Source organism: Syngnathoides biaculeatus, chromosome 8 (genome assembly GCF_019802595.1).
Source record: "Syngnathoides biaculeatus isolate LvHL_M chromosome 8, ASM1980259v1, whole genome shotgun sequence".
In the NCBI taxonomy this organism is placed as follows: domain Eukaryota; kingdom Metazoa; phylum Chordata; class Actinopteri; order Syngnathiformes; family Syngnathidae; genus Syngnathoides; species Syngnathoides biaculeatus.
Genome location: NC_084647.1, coordinates 822,117 through 836,958, shown reverse-complemented (window position 1 = coordinate 836,958; position 14,842 = coordinate 822,117). Strand labels below are relative to the sequence as shown.

General features: G+C 40.1%; 1 protein-coding gene across 1 annotated transcript in view; it reads right to left on the bottom strand.

Moving 5' to 3' along the window:
* The window catches only part of pcsk7 (proprotein convertase subtilisin/kexin type 7), a 28,300-nt gene extending 13,948 nt beyond the window's left edge, over positions 1-14,352 (bottom strand). The window contains exons 1-7 of the mRNA XM_061827629.1: positions 14,194-14,352; positions 11,117-11,397; positions 7,835-8,065; positions 3,556-3,690; positions 2,250-2,415; positions 2,069-2,159; positions 1,887-1,941 (exon numbers count right to left, since the gene is read on the bottom strand). Of these exons, the coding sequence (XP_061683613.1) occupies positions 1,887-1,941; positions 2,069-2,159; positions 2,250-2,415; positions 3,556-3,690; positions 7,835-8,065; positions 11,117-11,338 (900 nt within the window). The 5' untranslated portion in view covers positions 11,339-11,397; positions 14,194-14,352. The remainder of the gene's footprint in view (positions 1-1,886; positions 1,942-2,068; positions 2,160-2,249; positions 2,416-3,555; positions 3,691-7,834; positions 8,066-11,116; positions 11,398-14,193) is intronic.
* Between the last annotated feature and the right edge of the window lie 490 nt (positions 14,353-14,842).

Here is a 14,842-nt window from a genome sequence, read left to right as displayed (position 1 = left end):
AGAGGACACAAAAGGTACGCCCCCAAAAGTTACATAATGCTATTACGTGTTTTGTGTTAAACAACATAGCTTTGGCTAAGATCCTCCAAAAATGGCACCAAAAAAGAGACATGCTTACAAAGAACAAACAACCGCCGTGAATAAACAAGCGGAGCTAATGAACTCGGCGTTTGCTGCTATACTGGGAGCCTATAAAGCGAGGTGGCCCAAGTTGGAAGAATAACGCAAGCAATGGATTAATTAACAAAGAACAAACGATCGCCATGTAAAAAAAAAAAAAAAAGGAACCAACTTCATTTGTTGGACATTGCCATGAACAAAATAAATTTAATTGCGAGTGATGTGGGAGCAATGCATGACAAATGGCGAACACAACGTTATTAAGAGGCAGCCCCAGCCGAGTTACGCCACAATTTCTGAAAGGATTGTGGATGCTTGGGCTCACTTCTCTGCTTCCACTTGAGGAAGAAGGAAAACGAGCTTTGCCAAGTCGAGGTGATCAAGCTGAGTTTTTGTGGAAACAGGGCGAGGTGGTCCAAGTTGGAAGAAAAACACGAGCGATGGATTAACAAAGAATAAACAATCGCCGTGAAAAAAACAAAACAACGAAGCAACTTCATTCACTGGACATCGCTGTGAACAAAAAAAAATGAAGTTGCGAGTGATGTGGGAGCGATGGATGACAAATGGGCAACAGAACATTATTAAGAGGCAGCCCTGGGCGACTTACGCCACAATTTCTAAAAGGATTGTGGATGCTTGGATCACGTGTCTGCTTCCACTTGAGGAAGTAGGAAAACAAGCTTTGCCAAGTCGAGAAGACCAAGCTGAATTTCCATGGAAACAAGATGAGGTGGCCCAAGTTGGAAGAACAACACGAGCAATGGATTAATTAAAAAACAAACAATCGCCATGAAAGAAAAACGACAAAGCAACTTCATTCGCTGGACATCAATGTGAACAGGGTAACCAAAGTAAAGTTGCGAGCAACATGGGATATACCATATACACAGTGACTTCAGTTGGACTTTATTAATGGATTTAATCATGTTGCTATACTATATAGCGATACAAGCCTAAAGCATACGGTGGCATGCATGCACATATTTAAAAAGGTAACCGGAGGAAAACTCGAGTTTGATTGTACTTTAAATCAAGTATTTAACATTGTAAACAGTGAACTTGGTTGTACTTTATTGAAGTATTTAAGAAGCATGCATACACACTATCCTATGGTTTCGGCTAATATCTCTATAAAGCTATACTGTATAGGTACATAGTTAAATACTTAAAGTACAACTGAACTCACAATTTACACTGTTAAATATGCCAGTAAAGTATGTAGCTCTGAATTTGGTTTCCTATCCAGTACCTTTTTAAATAGCGTGCATGGATGCTCCCGTATGCTTTAAGCTAATGTTGCTATATAGCTATATCCTTTGCGGCGCTAAACATGTATGCAAATAACGTTTGAAGTGCATGTTTTGTGTCAATTATTTCTTTGCTCATGGTTTTGTTGTCTGCTGGTTGTGCTGTTCTGTTTGCTGTGGTGTAAAGATTTTGGTTTAGTGTGAAACCGTGGGTGAAGATGGTGTGTTGACTCATGACTCGTTTCCACCGCTTGTAGTGGAGGGAAAGAAAGCTTGTTCTTTTGCTTCGAAAAAAAAGGCATAATTGTGCCTCACTGTCTCGTGCGCATTGGGTGTTAAATACTGGAATTGCACCCGCACCTGAGACTGCGTCTTTTAATATGGTGGGCCTTATAGCCGTGAAAATAAGGTGATCTAAACAAATTTAAACAATCGGGTGACATTATATATGATGCAATAAATATACGGTAGGGGGCTCAGAACAACTAATAATCCAAATAATTTGAACACTCTCACCTTGCCCAGTGGATGAGGCCCATCCACAGTGTGTCCATCATCATCAGGACCCCAACTAGAAAGACACAATTTACATCACTTCTACAGTGTGTGATGGATTGATTAATTCAAGACCTATAGAATTACAATATAGACAAGACAGACAAATTTTACTAAGGGGCACAGTGACACACATGTACTACCTGCAGCTGTAGATGTCGTTGACTTGGTAGTGCTTGTTGAAGGCTATGGCTTCCAGGCTATCAGTCAGTGGGCCATCCAGGACCCTTATACCTGACATGACAAAAGTTTGTCTCAAAGTTTATACCTCATGCAACACGTTTAAATGGAATATTAACCACAAATTAAATTTCTACTGTGTACCTGCCACCTTACTGCCATACGCCACCCCCACAGCACAAAAGCTGTTGTTTGGAACAGCAGCGATCTCCCCGGCACATCGAGTCCCATGGTGGTTGTCACTGTGCACGTCTGAGTGAGGCATAGGGTCAGGATCATTGGAGTTCAGATCATAGCTGCCCTCTGGACTCTAAAATGCAAAATTAATATGGGTAGATGCATGAGATCAATTTGAATATTCTTTTGACAAAACTGACAAAACTACTCCTGAACATTGCACAGAAAATGTTACACATGTACACTATAGAATCAATATCATGCATATTAACCTATGTTATTACTATAGATTGTTTATATTACAATCAACTTGCTTGTGGCGGACATGAGTGACATGATTACCTGGGGGAGGGAGAATACAAACGTCCGTTTTTTTCTTTAACCGCTTTATACAACAAAGGGCATGGATGTTATCCATGTACAGTACTGTGAAAAAGTATTTCCCCCTCCTGATTTCTGTTCTTTTATTTCATATCACACACAAAGGTTTCAAATTTCTGAACCAATTTTAATATCACTCAGAGATAACCCAAGGAGATACAAATAAATAAATAAAACTGGAATCATGTAGGGGCAAATACTTTTTCATGGTACTGTATGTTAATGGATTTTTTTTCTTTATTTTTTTTGTTGTGACAGTGTTCAGTGGACAAATTCGGCCCTCTCCATTTTCCACACATATTGAGTACTGACAATAAAATGATACAGAATCATATTTATACCTCTCAATTTGTATTCAATTTTGATAATCTGACTTTCAATAAGCATTATTGTGTTCCAACACACACAGTTCAGTGTAGATATTGTATGCACTAATATTATAATTCTTCATTGTATCATTATGTAATCACTGTTAATAGTTAATAATAAAATGCATCCCAGTTTACCCAAATGTAACTGTAGCATAACCTACTTGCTGTGTGCGACTATTACTACTGTGATGGAAGTACTGTATATTATCTGCCTATTGTTCTATTTGGAGAGTATGTTAATGAAAACTAGAATACCACTGTGTCCAAGGAAAATATATTGACATTTTGCAAAACATGTTCCAAGAAAAAAAAGCACTATGCCGAGGGAAAATGCAGCAACAAAATCATCTCAAAAGCTGTGAAATATGACTTGTTTTGTATTTGATGCAATGAATAAGTCATTCAAAGATGTGAGTTCGATGTCTATCTTTGATGGTAAAAAGTAATCTCTTTCATTTATCAGTAGGGCTGAAATGACTTTGAAATGATTGTTGTGTAAGAATGAATTAACAGTTACTCACATAATTGGGTTGTAAGTCTTGATGGGTGTGTTGTACCCCGTCATCTACCACAACAACGGTAACTCCCTGGCCAGTAATGTTGTGCTCCCATACCCCTGTAACATTGATGTCCATGCCCCTGTTTACATCATTGTGCTTCAATGCAAACATAAAGGGGAGACAGAGATTAGGAGATTTTGTTTGAAAACAAGGTGAGCTAATGACGTACAACCCTAATTCCAATGAAGTTAAACAGATTAAAAATAACTACAGTCAGTCATGTACAAATCATGTCCAACCTATGTTTACTTGAATGCACTACAAAGGCAAGATATTTAATGGTTGAACTGATAAACCTTATTGTTTTTAACAAGTAATCATTAACTTGGAATTTTATGGCTGCAACAAATTACAAAAAAGCTGGGACGTGGCAAAAAAAAGACAAAAACTTGAGGAATGCTCATCCAACACCAGTTTGGAACATCCCACAGGTGAACTGGGTAATGGACCTTTCCGACCTGTCAATCACTCGTATAATAATAGCCAATCAGATAGCCGCATTGTCTTAACCCCTGGCTTGACGCGACCCTGCCGCCATGTTGTCCCACAAGCAATATTGGTTGTCAGTAGTGTGCACTTAATGTTACGAAGAAAATGGTCCTCAGATGGGCTTGGAGAACGTGCAATTCTGATGAAAGATATCCTGCTCGGTTACAAGGGGCTCGGTTGATTCATTTTCCAAAGCTAAAACACAGACAAAGTGTCTACGATGGATTAAGACTTGCAGAAGAACGCATGTACAACTAAATGTGAACAGTAACAAACACAAGGCTGTATGTTCGAAGGTAAGTGAGGGAGAAGTATCTTCTCTGAATTTGATTGAATTATTATCAGTGCTTTATGCATTGCAGGAGAACAACTTTCACTTTCTTAGTCTATCACTGACCTGCTGAATGAAGTGGGTAATGTTTTATGCCGAAGAGTCGGGTTAGTGATACGTAAATGTGAGATGTCATGCAAGAGAAATGTCTATTTGGATATTTGTATCACATCAGACTTTCAAGACAGACCACTGGGTTCGATTACAAGCCAAGTCAAACTTTTTCATCTAGTGGGCCTTGTAAAAAATTGAACCAAACTCACTTACAAAGACTACAATGATATTACTCATGAGCTTTCCAAGTAAAAAGAACACTTTTTTTTGGGTCCAGAAATTTACGATGCACTAAATCCACAATAGGTGATCCGCGAAGTAGAGAGGGATTACTGTCGTCAGTTTAAGGTTGTACAAATGCAAGAAATTTAGGGGTTTCTTCATCTACGGTTCATATCAACATGAAAAGGTTTGGAGAATCTGGAGAAATCGCTGCTTTAAAGGGGGGAAGGCCAAAAACCAACAATGAAGGCCCGTGTCCTTTGATCCCTTAGGCGGCACTGCATCAAAAAACAACAACGTGCAAAGGATATCCCCACAAGGCCAAGGAACACTTCAGAAAACCAATGTCAGGAGATAGAGTTTGGCACTTCATCTGTCAGTGCAATTTAAAACTCTATTGTGCAAAGCAAAAGCTCTTTAATCAACTACACAGAAACCATGCCGGCTTCTCTGGGCCCGAGCTCATCTAAGATAGACTCGGACAAAGTGGAAAAGTCTTCTGTGTTCCAAAGACTCCACATTTCAATTGTTATTTGGAAACTGTGGACAGACTGTCCTCTGGGCCAAAAAGGAAAAGAACCACCCGGACTGCTATGGATGCAAAGTTCAAAAGCCACCATCTATGATGGTATGGGGCAGTGTTAGTGCCATTGTCGTGGGTAACTTACACATTTGCAAAGGCAACATTAATGTTAACAATTAGATACAGGTTTTGGAGAAACACATGCTGCCATCCAAGCAATGTCTTTTTCATGGAGACCCCTGCTGATTTCGGAAAGACAATACCAAACCACGTTTTGCACGTGTTACAACAGTGTGGCTTCCTTACAAGAGTGCAGCTATTATACTGGTCTGCTGGCAGTAGAGACCTGTCTCCCAATGAAAATGTGTGCCGCATTATCCATCCATCCATTTTAATTGCCGCTTATCCTCACGAGGGTCGGGGGAGTGCTGTAGCCTTTATGAAGCAAAAAATACGATAACCAAGACCGTGGACTGTTGAAAAGCTGAAGCAAGAATGGGAAAGAATTCCACCTACATGGCTTCAACAATTAAGTGTCCTCATCTCCTAAACATTGATTGAATCTTAAAAGGTCATGCAATACAGTTGCAAATATGACCCTGCCGTGTTGCAGCCATCAAATTTCAAATTCAAAGTTAAAGATTTGGAAAAACAAAGTTTATCAGTTTGAACATTAATTATCTTGTCTTTGTAGTGTATTCAAATAAATATGTTGAACATGATTTGCTAATCATTGTATTTTGTTTGAAAATTGAAAATTTCACTCTATATAGCAGGCACATTGCCACATTATTTATACAGAACACAATATCATACAGTAAGCTGTATATACAGTGAAGAAAATAAATATTTGAACACCCTGCTATATTGAAAGTTCTCCCACTTAGAAATCATAGAGGGGTCTTAAATTTTCATCCTAGGTGCATGTCCACTGTGAGAGAAATAATCTAAAAAGAAAAATCCAGAAATCACAATCTATGATATTTTAAGGATTTATTTGTGTGATACAGCTGCAAATAAGTATTAGAACACCTGAGAAAACCAATGTTAACATTTGGTACAGTAGCCTTTGTTTGCAATTACAGAGGTGAAATGTTTCCTGTAGTTGTTCACCAGGTTTGCACACACTGCAGGAGATTTTGGCCCACTTCTCCACACAGATCTTCTCTAGATCAGACAAGTTTCGAGGCTTTCGCTGAGAAACACGGAGTTTCAGCTCCCTACAAAGATTTTTTATTGGGTTTAGGTCTGGAGACTGGCTAGGCCATGCCAGAATCTTGATATGCTTGTTACGGAGCCACTCCTTGGATTTCCTGGCTGTGTGCTTTGGGTCATAGTCATGTTGAAAGACCCAGCCACAACCCATCTTCAATGCTCTGACTGAGGTTCCCCAAAATCTCACAATACATGGTCGCGGTCATCCTCTTCTTAATACAGCGCAGTCGTCCTGTCCCATGTGCAGGAAAACATCCCCAAGTCATGATGCTACCACCCCCAGGCTTCACAGTAGGGATGGTGTTGTTGGGATGGAACTCATCATTCGTCATCTTCCAAACACGGTTCGTGGAATTATGACCAAAAAGTTTCATTTTGGTCTCATCTGACCACAAAACGTCTTCCCATGACTCCTCTGTATCATCCAAATGGTCATTGGCAAACTTAAGACGGGCCTTGACATGTGCTGGTTTAAGCAGGGGAACCTTCCGTGCCGTGCATGATTTGGATATTGGATATTTTGCATGATGGATATTTTTTGCTCCTATCGGAACACAGAGTGCACAGCACTTTGCCGGGAATGTCCACTTTTTGTATGTGTGTGTTCGGTTAGACATGTTGATACCGTTTTCAGTCCGATCTGCACGGTTACACTTTTTTCAAGCCATGCCCGTCTGAAACAGTTTTTGATTCTAGCATTCTTGTCAATTGCCCTCGCTCGATCTTCATCCTTTTTTTCTAACACTTTCGCCATTGTAAAACTTTGAACACACCGCTCAGTTCGCGCTATCAAAGTCCCATGCGGCATTACTTGGCTAACTAACAAGTTAGACTGCGATTTCTGAGAACCGAGAACACAAGTACATGGCAATGGTGAAACTCGATTAACCACTAACAAGATTGGATCGTTATACTGTATAACTCTGTTGTCCAATCGAGTATTCTGGCGCAAACAAGTTTTAATGTTTATGTCGCAAAATGCAAATATTTACACTACCGAGCAAGTTAGAACGACATATGATAGTCGTGCTTGTGCTACCACGAAGCTGAACTTGCAGCTTGGAGCCCACCACCGAGAGGCAGGCGCACGATACCCTACCCCCTGAAATTTTCTCAACGGATTTGCGCTTTACTCGAGAATTGTCATTTTGGTCTGAAAAAGTCGGAAATCCGCCGATCGGCAGAAAATTCTCATTCCTGAATAAATCGTTTAAAAAAAAAAAAAAAAAAAAATCATACATTGTGATTTCTGGATTTTTCTTTTTAGATTATCTCTCTCACAGTGGCCATGCACCAACGATGAAAATTTCAGACCCCTCCCTGATTTCTAAGTGGCAGAACTAGCAATATAGCAGGGTGTTCAAATATGTATTTTCTTCAATGTATACTATATTAAACAGCCTCACCAGGTGCCACTGTTTAGGGTAGCGTGGGTCATTGAAAGCCATAGATCGTTTTGAACGACTGAGTACACGCTCCTGGGAGTACCAAAGGACATTTGGGTGGCTTTCTAGCACATTCCCAGCGTGGAGACTATTCCTCCAAACATTAGCACCATCTTGAGAAGAACAAAGTAAGTAGTGGCCTTCCAACTGTCCAATCTGGCCCTGGTTGTGCAGCCCAGCCTGTCTTGCTACCTAAAATGGTGAAAAGTACAGATTAGTACAAATGCAACTCAACCCAAATTAAAACCAATGTAGCAGCAATTGGTGACATGAGACAATATCGTACATCAAAATAAATAAAAAAAAAAGTCTGAAAAGTCAGAGAACTGTGATTTCTAATTAATAATGATTTTGGTATAACAAGCTACTGTAAGTACACCGTCCTGTTAAATCTACTGCTGACCAATTTAAAAAAAAAAAAAAAAACATGCTGCAGTGCTGGCAAAAGGAATATCTGAAAGACAGAGAATAGAATACATACTATAGAATGCTTCCAAAACCTTTCAAGTTGAATATTTCCATGCATCCATTTATAAAAAATGTATCCTCACTAAGGTCATAGGTGCACTGGGGCCCATCTCTGCTGACTTCGGGCGAGAGGTGGGGTACACTCCCAACTGGTCGCCAGCTAATGTATGCTAATGTACCTCCCTCCACCATCCACCCGAAGATAGCAGGGACAGACTCCAGCACTGCCTCGACCCTTGTGAGGATAAGCGGCTCAGAAAATTGATGTATATTATTTAATAAAGAACAAAAGGCAATCTGTATTTTCTATCTTTTCGCAAGCGTTTTTCCAATCTACATACAGTATCTGTGCCCTTCATTTTGTTTCTCTACACATGTAAAATGGTATCCTAATGCGTCACAAAAAATGTTTGAATATGAAATATTTAATTGTTCTATTTATTATTATTATTATTATTACTATCACCCCTGAAAATAGCCTATCAAATTAATTTGTAGCTGCTCAAAACTATAAACGCAGCATGCTTGCACCTTTTGGAATTCCCCCCCCCCCCCATATTACTCAAAGAACACAGATAAACACGAAATTTATTTTGTAAAAGTGACTGCCGCCCCTTTTAAAACAACTGTGGTTTATCATAAGTGTTCTATTTCTCACACCAGGGCCTGATACTGCCACATCTGTTCTTAATAAAGAACACATATAAATAGAACCTGCCTGACAAAAGTTAAGTACACCAAAAGATCCTCAAAATCATAATATCATGCCATGATACAAACAGAATTCAGTAACACATGAGAAAAAGAAAGAGAGATATCTGTGGGGGAAAAGGTTGTACTGTAATGCCGTTTCTAAAGCTTTGGGACACTGGCAAACAAAAGTGATAGCCATTATCCACAAATGGCAAAAACAGAACATTGGTGAACATTCGCAGGATTGGCCATCTGACAAAATTACCCCAACAATGCAGCAAAGAATCATCCAGGAGGTTACAAAAGTGTCCATGACAATATCCAAAGAACTACAGGCCTCACTTACCTCAATTAAGGTCAGTGTTCATGACCCCACAATAGAAAAGAAATTGGGCGAAAATGGCCTGCACAGCAGATTTCCAGGATGAAAACCAAAACTGAGCATAAAGAACATTTAAGGTTCATAACAATTTCCTCATGTTGACATCTTGTTGATCCGCAAGACTTTTGGGGAAATACTTTGTGATTTGACGAGACAAAAGTTGATTTTGGGAAAATGTTTGTCCCATAATATCACAAAAGTTACACAGTGTTTCAATAAAAGAACATCAAAAAAGAATATTATATCAACAGTAATATATGTAGATGGCAGTGTGATGGTATGGGGGTGTTTGGCTGCTTCAAGACCTGTGATATATGGAACCACAAATTCTGCTGGCTACCAAAAAATCCTGAAAAAGATTGTCCAGCAAGCTGTTCATGACCTCAAGCTGTAACGGACTACTACAGCACAATTATCCCTAACACCGCAGCAAGTCCACCTCTAAATGGCTAAAGAAAAACAAACTTTTGAGTGACCTAGTCAAAGTCCTGACCTGAATCCTATTGCGATGCTGTGGCATAACCTTAAAGGTCTACCGACGTCCCGATATACATTGTAAAATTGATGTTATGAAAATTACATATTATTCACTTCAATGTCTTTGCGAGAAAAAAAAATGAGCGGCGAGCTTGCCATTCATGCACAAAGTTGCGGAAGTCTCAGTCGACTTCCAGGGCAATATTACCCTATTGTTTTGAGCCATATTTAGATGATATGCCGATTACTTCTGACTAACAACAGACTGCCCGAGAGTATGTAGTGTATTCAGGAGAACCCGTGTGTGTGTGTGTGTGTGTGTGGGGGGGGGGGGTCTCCTTCCTCCTCCCGCACGCAACCAAATTACCTTCCCACAGACACATTTAGCACCCCTGAATTACAGGATTATATCGTCCTCCACAACTATTTTTTTTAATGGCTCTATATACACCTACCTGTCATTTGGAACCCACAAATCTCTCGTCCTTTACACCTGTGCAATCCATTTTTCACGACAAACCGGGTCTTTTGGAAACGTGTGAAGAGTGAATCCATCCTCCCGCGTGTTTTAGCAATATCCACAAATACGACAATATGGCATTTTGGCCAACACGCAGGAAAAAAACAGCTACTTTCCTGCCGCTAAAACTGGTAGAAACACACGAACCCGGCTGAGTGGGCGTCTGGAAAAAATGTCACTTCCTGCTTCTTCTCCAAAACGAAGGCCTTGAGAGGCTTTTCATGGCGCGGGAGATACGAAAATCCATATACGACAACATCATGACGTGTGGTGAAAAATACAGATGGGTCCATTGTGGCTGCCTTTTTTTTTTTTTAGATAAAAACATACCAAAAGTCATGACATGCGTGTCGGTAGACCTTTAAAAATGCAGTTCATGCTCAAAAACCTTACAATATGGCTGAATCACAACAGTTCTGCAAAGATGAGCAGAGTAAAATTCCTCCAAAACGCAGTAGGAGACTCATTGCAAGTTATTGCAAAGGCTTTTTGCTGCTGCTAAAGGTGGCCCAACTAGTTCTTAAGTTTAGGGGTTAAACACTTTTTCACACTGAGCCAGGTAGGTTTGGGTTGTTTTCCTCCCTTAATAATAATGATAATGAGAAAAATGTTTAAAAAACTGTATTGTGTTTACTTGTGTTATTCTAAAGCAGAGAAGACAAGAGCAAGTTGACATTTCACCGCCCCTATATTGAAACAGGACCTGATTTGCAATTGTATCCAGTTCCTCAGAATGTTGATCCTCATGATGTGTGTCAGCACGGACCCGCACAGCCCATGACAGACCTGGGTCACAGGATGGTAATGAAGATGATTGGGGAAAAGGAAAGGACGGGGCGACAGATGGCAGATGGGTCACAAATAAAATTGCAAAAGAGCAGAGAAATAGGAGGAGAAGGAATGTGGTAAAATGGAGAGATGCCATCACAACAGAGGATCAACACAAGGGCCAAATGGACGAGCTCGCCTCATCTGTGTCACAAACTGGAAGTGAGGAAAAAAAGAGAAAAGACAAATGTCCTGATTAGTGGTAATGACTAAATAAGCGTTGGATCACTATACAAAATAATGCATTTAGCGGTTTACCAAGCAAATGGACATTGTTTGGTGATCTTAAGCTCCGCCCCCTTAGCCATGTCCCATAAGCTTCCAAAATGGCAATTGAACGGAACATGTTTGAAGTCGATTCTCTATCGCGTATTCCAGATAATACTGTGCTATGTTTGTTGCCAAATGGATCAGGCTTGAGCAAGAGTTCTACAGAGAGGTCTCTACTATTTCATGCAAGGATATGTACACGGAATTTAGATTTTGGATGGAGCAGGACGCAATGTCAGAGTTACAGCGAAACGTTGACAATTGATGCAAAAAAATGTGATGCCTCACAAACTTCATATTGAAATTCAACAGGATAAAATAGTGGAATCGTACTGCCCATGTAAAGCAGAGTGAGTACTTTTTACTTGAAAAGATCACGAGTAATATCATTGTAGTCTTTATAAGTGAGTGGGTGTACTCATTTGACTTGGCTCGTCATCGAACCCAGTGCTGTCTTAAAAGTCTGATGTGATACAAATGGGCAAATCGACATTTGTCTTGCATGACATCGCGCATTTACGTATCACTAACGCGACTCTTCGGCATAAAACATTACGCACTTCATTCAGCAGGTCAGTGATACACTACAATGTGAAAGTTGTTCTCCTGCAATGTCTAAAGCAGTGATAAGTTAAATCAAACTCAAAGATACTTCTCCCTCACTTACCTTCCCACATACAGCCTTGTTTGGTGATATTGTTCACATTTAGTTGTACGAGCGGTCTTCTGCAAGCCTGAATCCATCGTAGACACTTCGTCAACTGTGTTTTAGGCTTTGAAAAAATGAATCAACCGGGCCCCTAGTAACCTAGTAGGATACCTTCTAACTTTTCCACGCGCATGCTACTGACAACTAGTATTGCTTGTGGGACAATATAGCGAGAGGGGCGTGTCAAGCCAGGGGTTAAGACAATGCGGCTATCTGATTGGCTATTATTGAATGAGTGATTGACAGGTCCTGAAAGGTTCATTGGACCCCACTTAAGAGGGGTTGTACGAATGCGGCATTGCCTAGGATTTATGGAAGTCCAGATTTCCTTGATTCTTGCTTTTCCATTTTTTTTCCTGAGACCGGTGCCCCTCATTTCCCTCTTGATAATATGCTATTGATTCTAAATGGGGTATAGATCCAGGTGGTTGGCTGGCCAGCTCAGGTGTGTGACAGCATGGGCATCAAAACAGGTTATGGAGCTTCTGGTGGTATGGGCAGGGGGCAGGTCCTGCTGGAAGATGAAATCTGCATCTCCATACAGATCCTCAGGAGAAAGAAGCGTAAAGCTCTCTAAAACAATCTAGTGGACTGATGTGGTCATCTTGGATTTAAGAGAGCAGAGTTTACCAACACCTGCACTGGATATTGCACCCCAAATCATGACTGACTGGATATTTCATAGTGGACCTCAAAGAGCTTGGGATCTGTTCTTCAGTTTTCTTTCAAACCCTGGATCTTGTTTTTTCGAATGAAAGTCACACTTTAAGTTCATCAGAAACGAGGACCTTAGACCACTGTGTAACAGTCCAGTCCATCCTCGTCCTTGGCCGAGTTGACACACTTCCTAAGCTCAGCCTCAGAAGTGACTTGATGCAAAGAACCAGACAGTTATAGTCCATCTCCCAGATGTGTCTGAATGTAGTGTTTTTTAAAGCTGTAACTTCCACGTCATTTCACTGTTTCTGGGTCTCTGCTAGATTCTGCTGGAACCCTCCGAAAGAGCGATAGGAAGTGGCTGTGGAGAGGGAAGTGTGGACTTCCCCGCTAAAGTTATTGCCCCCGTGACACAACCTCGGATAGGGGGAAGAAATGGGTGGATGCTAGATTATTGAATCTTTGTTTAATAATTGATTTGTTTGTTTGCTGATGTGTCTTTTCCTGCTACATTTTATCCTTCCACGGATATGCTTGGCCAGAGCACTCTGTGAACAGAGGTTCTCCTTAGTAAATGAACTTTTGTGTCTTATGCATACTATGAAGGGTATCAGTGATGCTCTTTTGACCAGCTCAGTCGCTAGCAGATTTCTTCACAGCATTCAAACTTTTGGAGTTGTTGATTTATTTTTTTTTTTGCCTATATTATGTAAAAATAAACAAATACTTGAAATTGTTTACATTTTTGGTCTCGAATCTATAATCTATGAATGCGCAATGTTTTGAATATAATTGTGTCAATAAATGAACTTTTCCCAGACATTCACATTTTTTGGAAAGGGTCTATATGGAACAAGTCAAATGCCATTCACTGGAACAAGTGTCGTTCACAGTACAGTATATGACTCAATTTGGTTCAGGTATGAAGTATACGTACGCTCCAAAACATGTGGTATTTCATAATAATATGTGTCATATACGACTCGGGACACGATATGTTCTAAAACACTACAATCTTTTGGAATTTGACGTGCTTACGAGCTATAAACAAGTTTATTTAGCTCCCTAGTTAGGCGTAGCTCTATTTTGATTTTGCTCGGAAGACAATAAGCAAGCTAGACTGCTAACTACAGCAAGGAAGGTGGTGTTTGTACATACCGAGAGAAGTGCGGAAGTTTCCCACCATGCTGTAGCTAAATACTCACATCGTAGCGCGTATGTTATTGTATGGAAAAGCGGCGTCCATTTCTTTATCTTTCAACACATACAGGACTAGTCACTGTAAATTACAATTTAAAAGCTATATCGTCAAATACCTTGAAATCCAACTCGCGCCTCTCGTGTGTAGGTGGAGAAATTTGTGATTCTGTACTCCAATAATCAGTCGTGTTATTCAATTCCGCAATCTTTGAACAGGTCGCTGCTTGCACGTCTGACGACACCACCAATACGGAAGTGCATCTTTCCCGCCCCCTGATTGGTCAATACATACTTACGTCACGAATAGTCACGTCCGGACGGCTAATTTAGGGAGGTCGACGTTCCCACCGAAGCAACGCACTTAAAGAAGTTTTTATACTAACGTGCTCAATTCTCAACGAATTTTCACGAGATCTACTTTTTTTTTGTCAACGCTAAATCCTGTGCAATCAATACAGTTTATTTGAAATTTTAAAAAAAAGTTTTTGGCAAATTGACACAAGTCTATAAGAACTTCAATTTCCCCCCCTGATGAATTTCATTGTTGTGTTGGGAGTGTGTTTTGGGTTATTGTTTTGTTGCATGATGAAGCAAGCAATCTGATTAAAGCAAGCAAGTCCAGTCACAAGTTCCAATAGTTTTGCTCACTTGAAAACTAACCTTGTGCCGTATCCTAAGTTGTTTTACACGTGCATGTAAATAGCATGATATAAAAGCCAGTATTCTAAACTTTTGTCTCATATTCATTTTTTGATTTGAAAATGT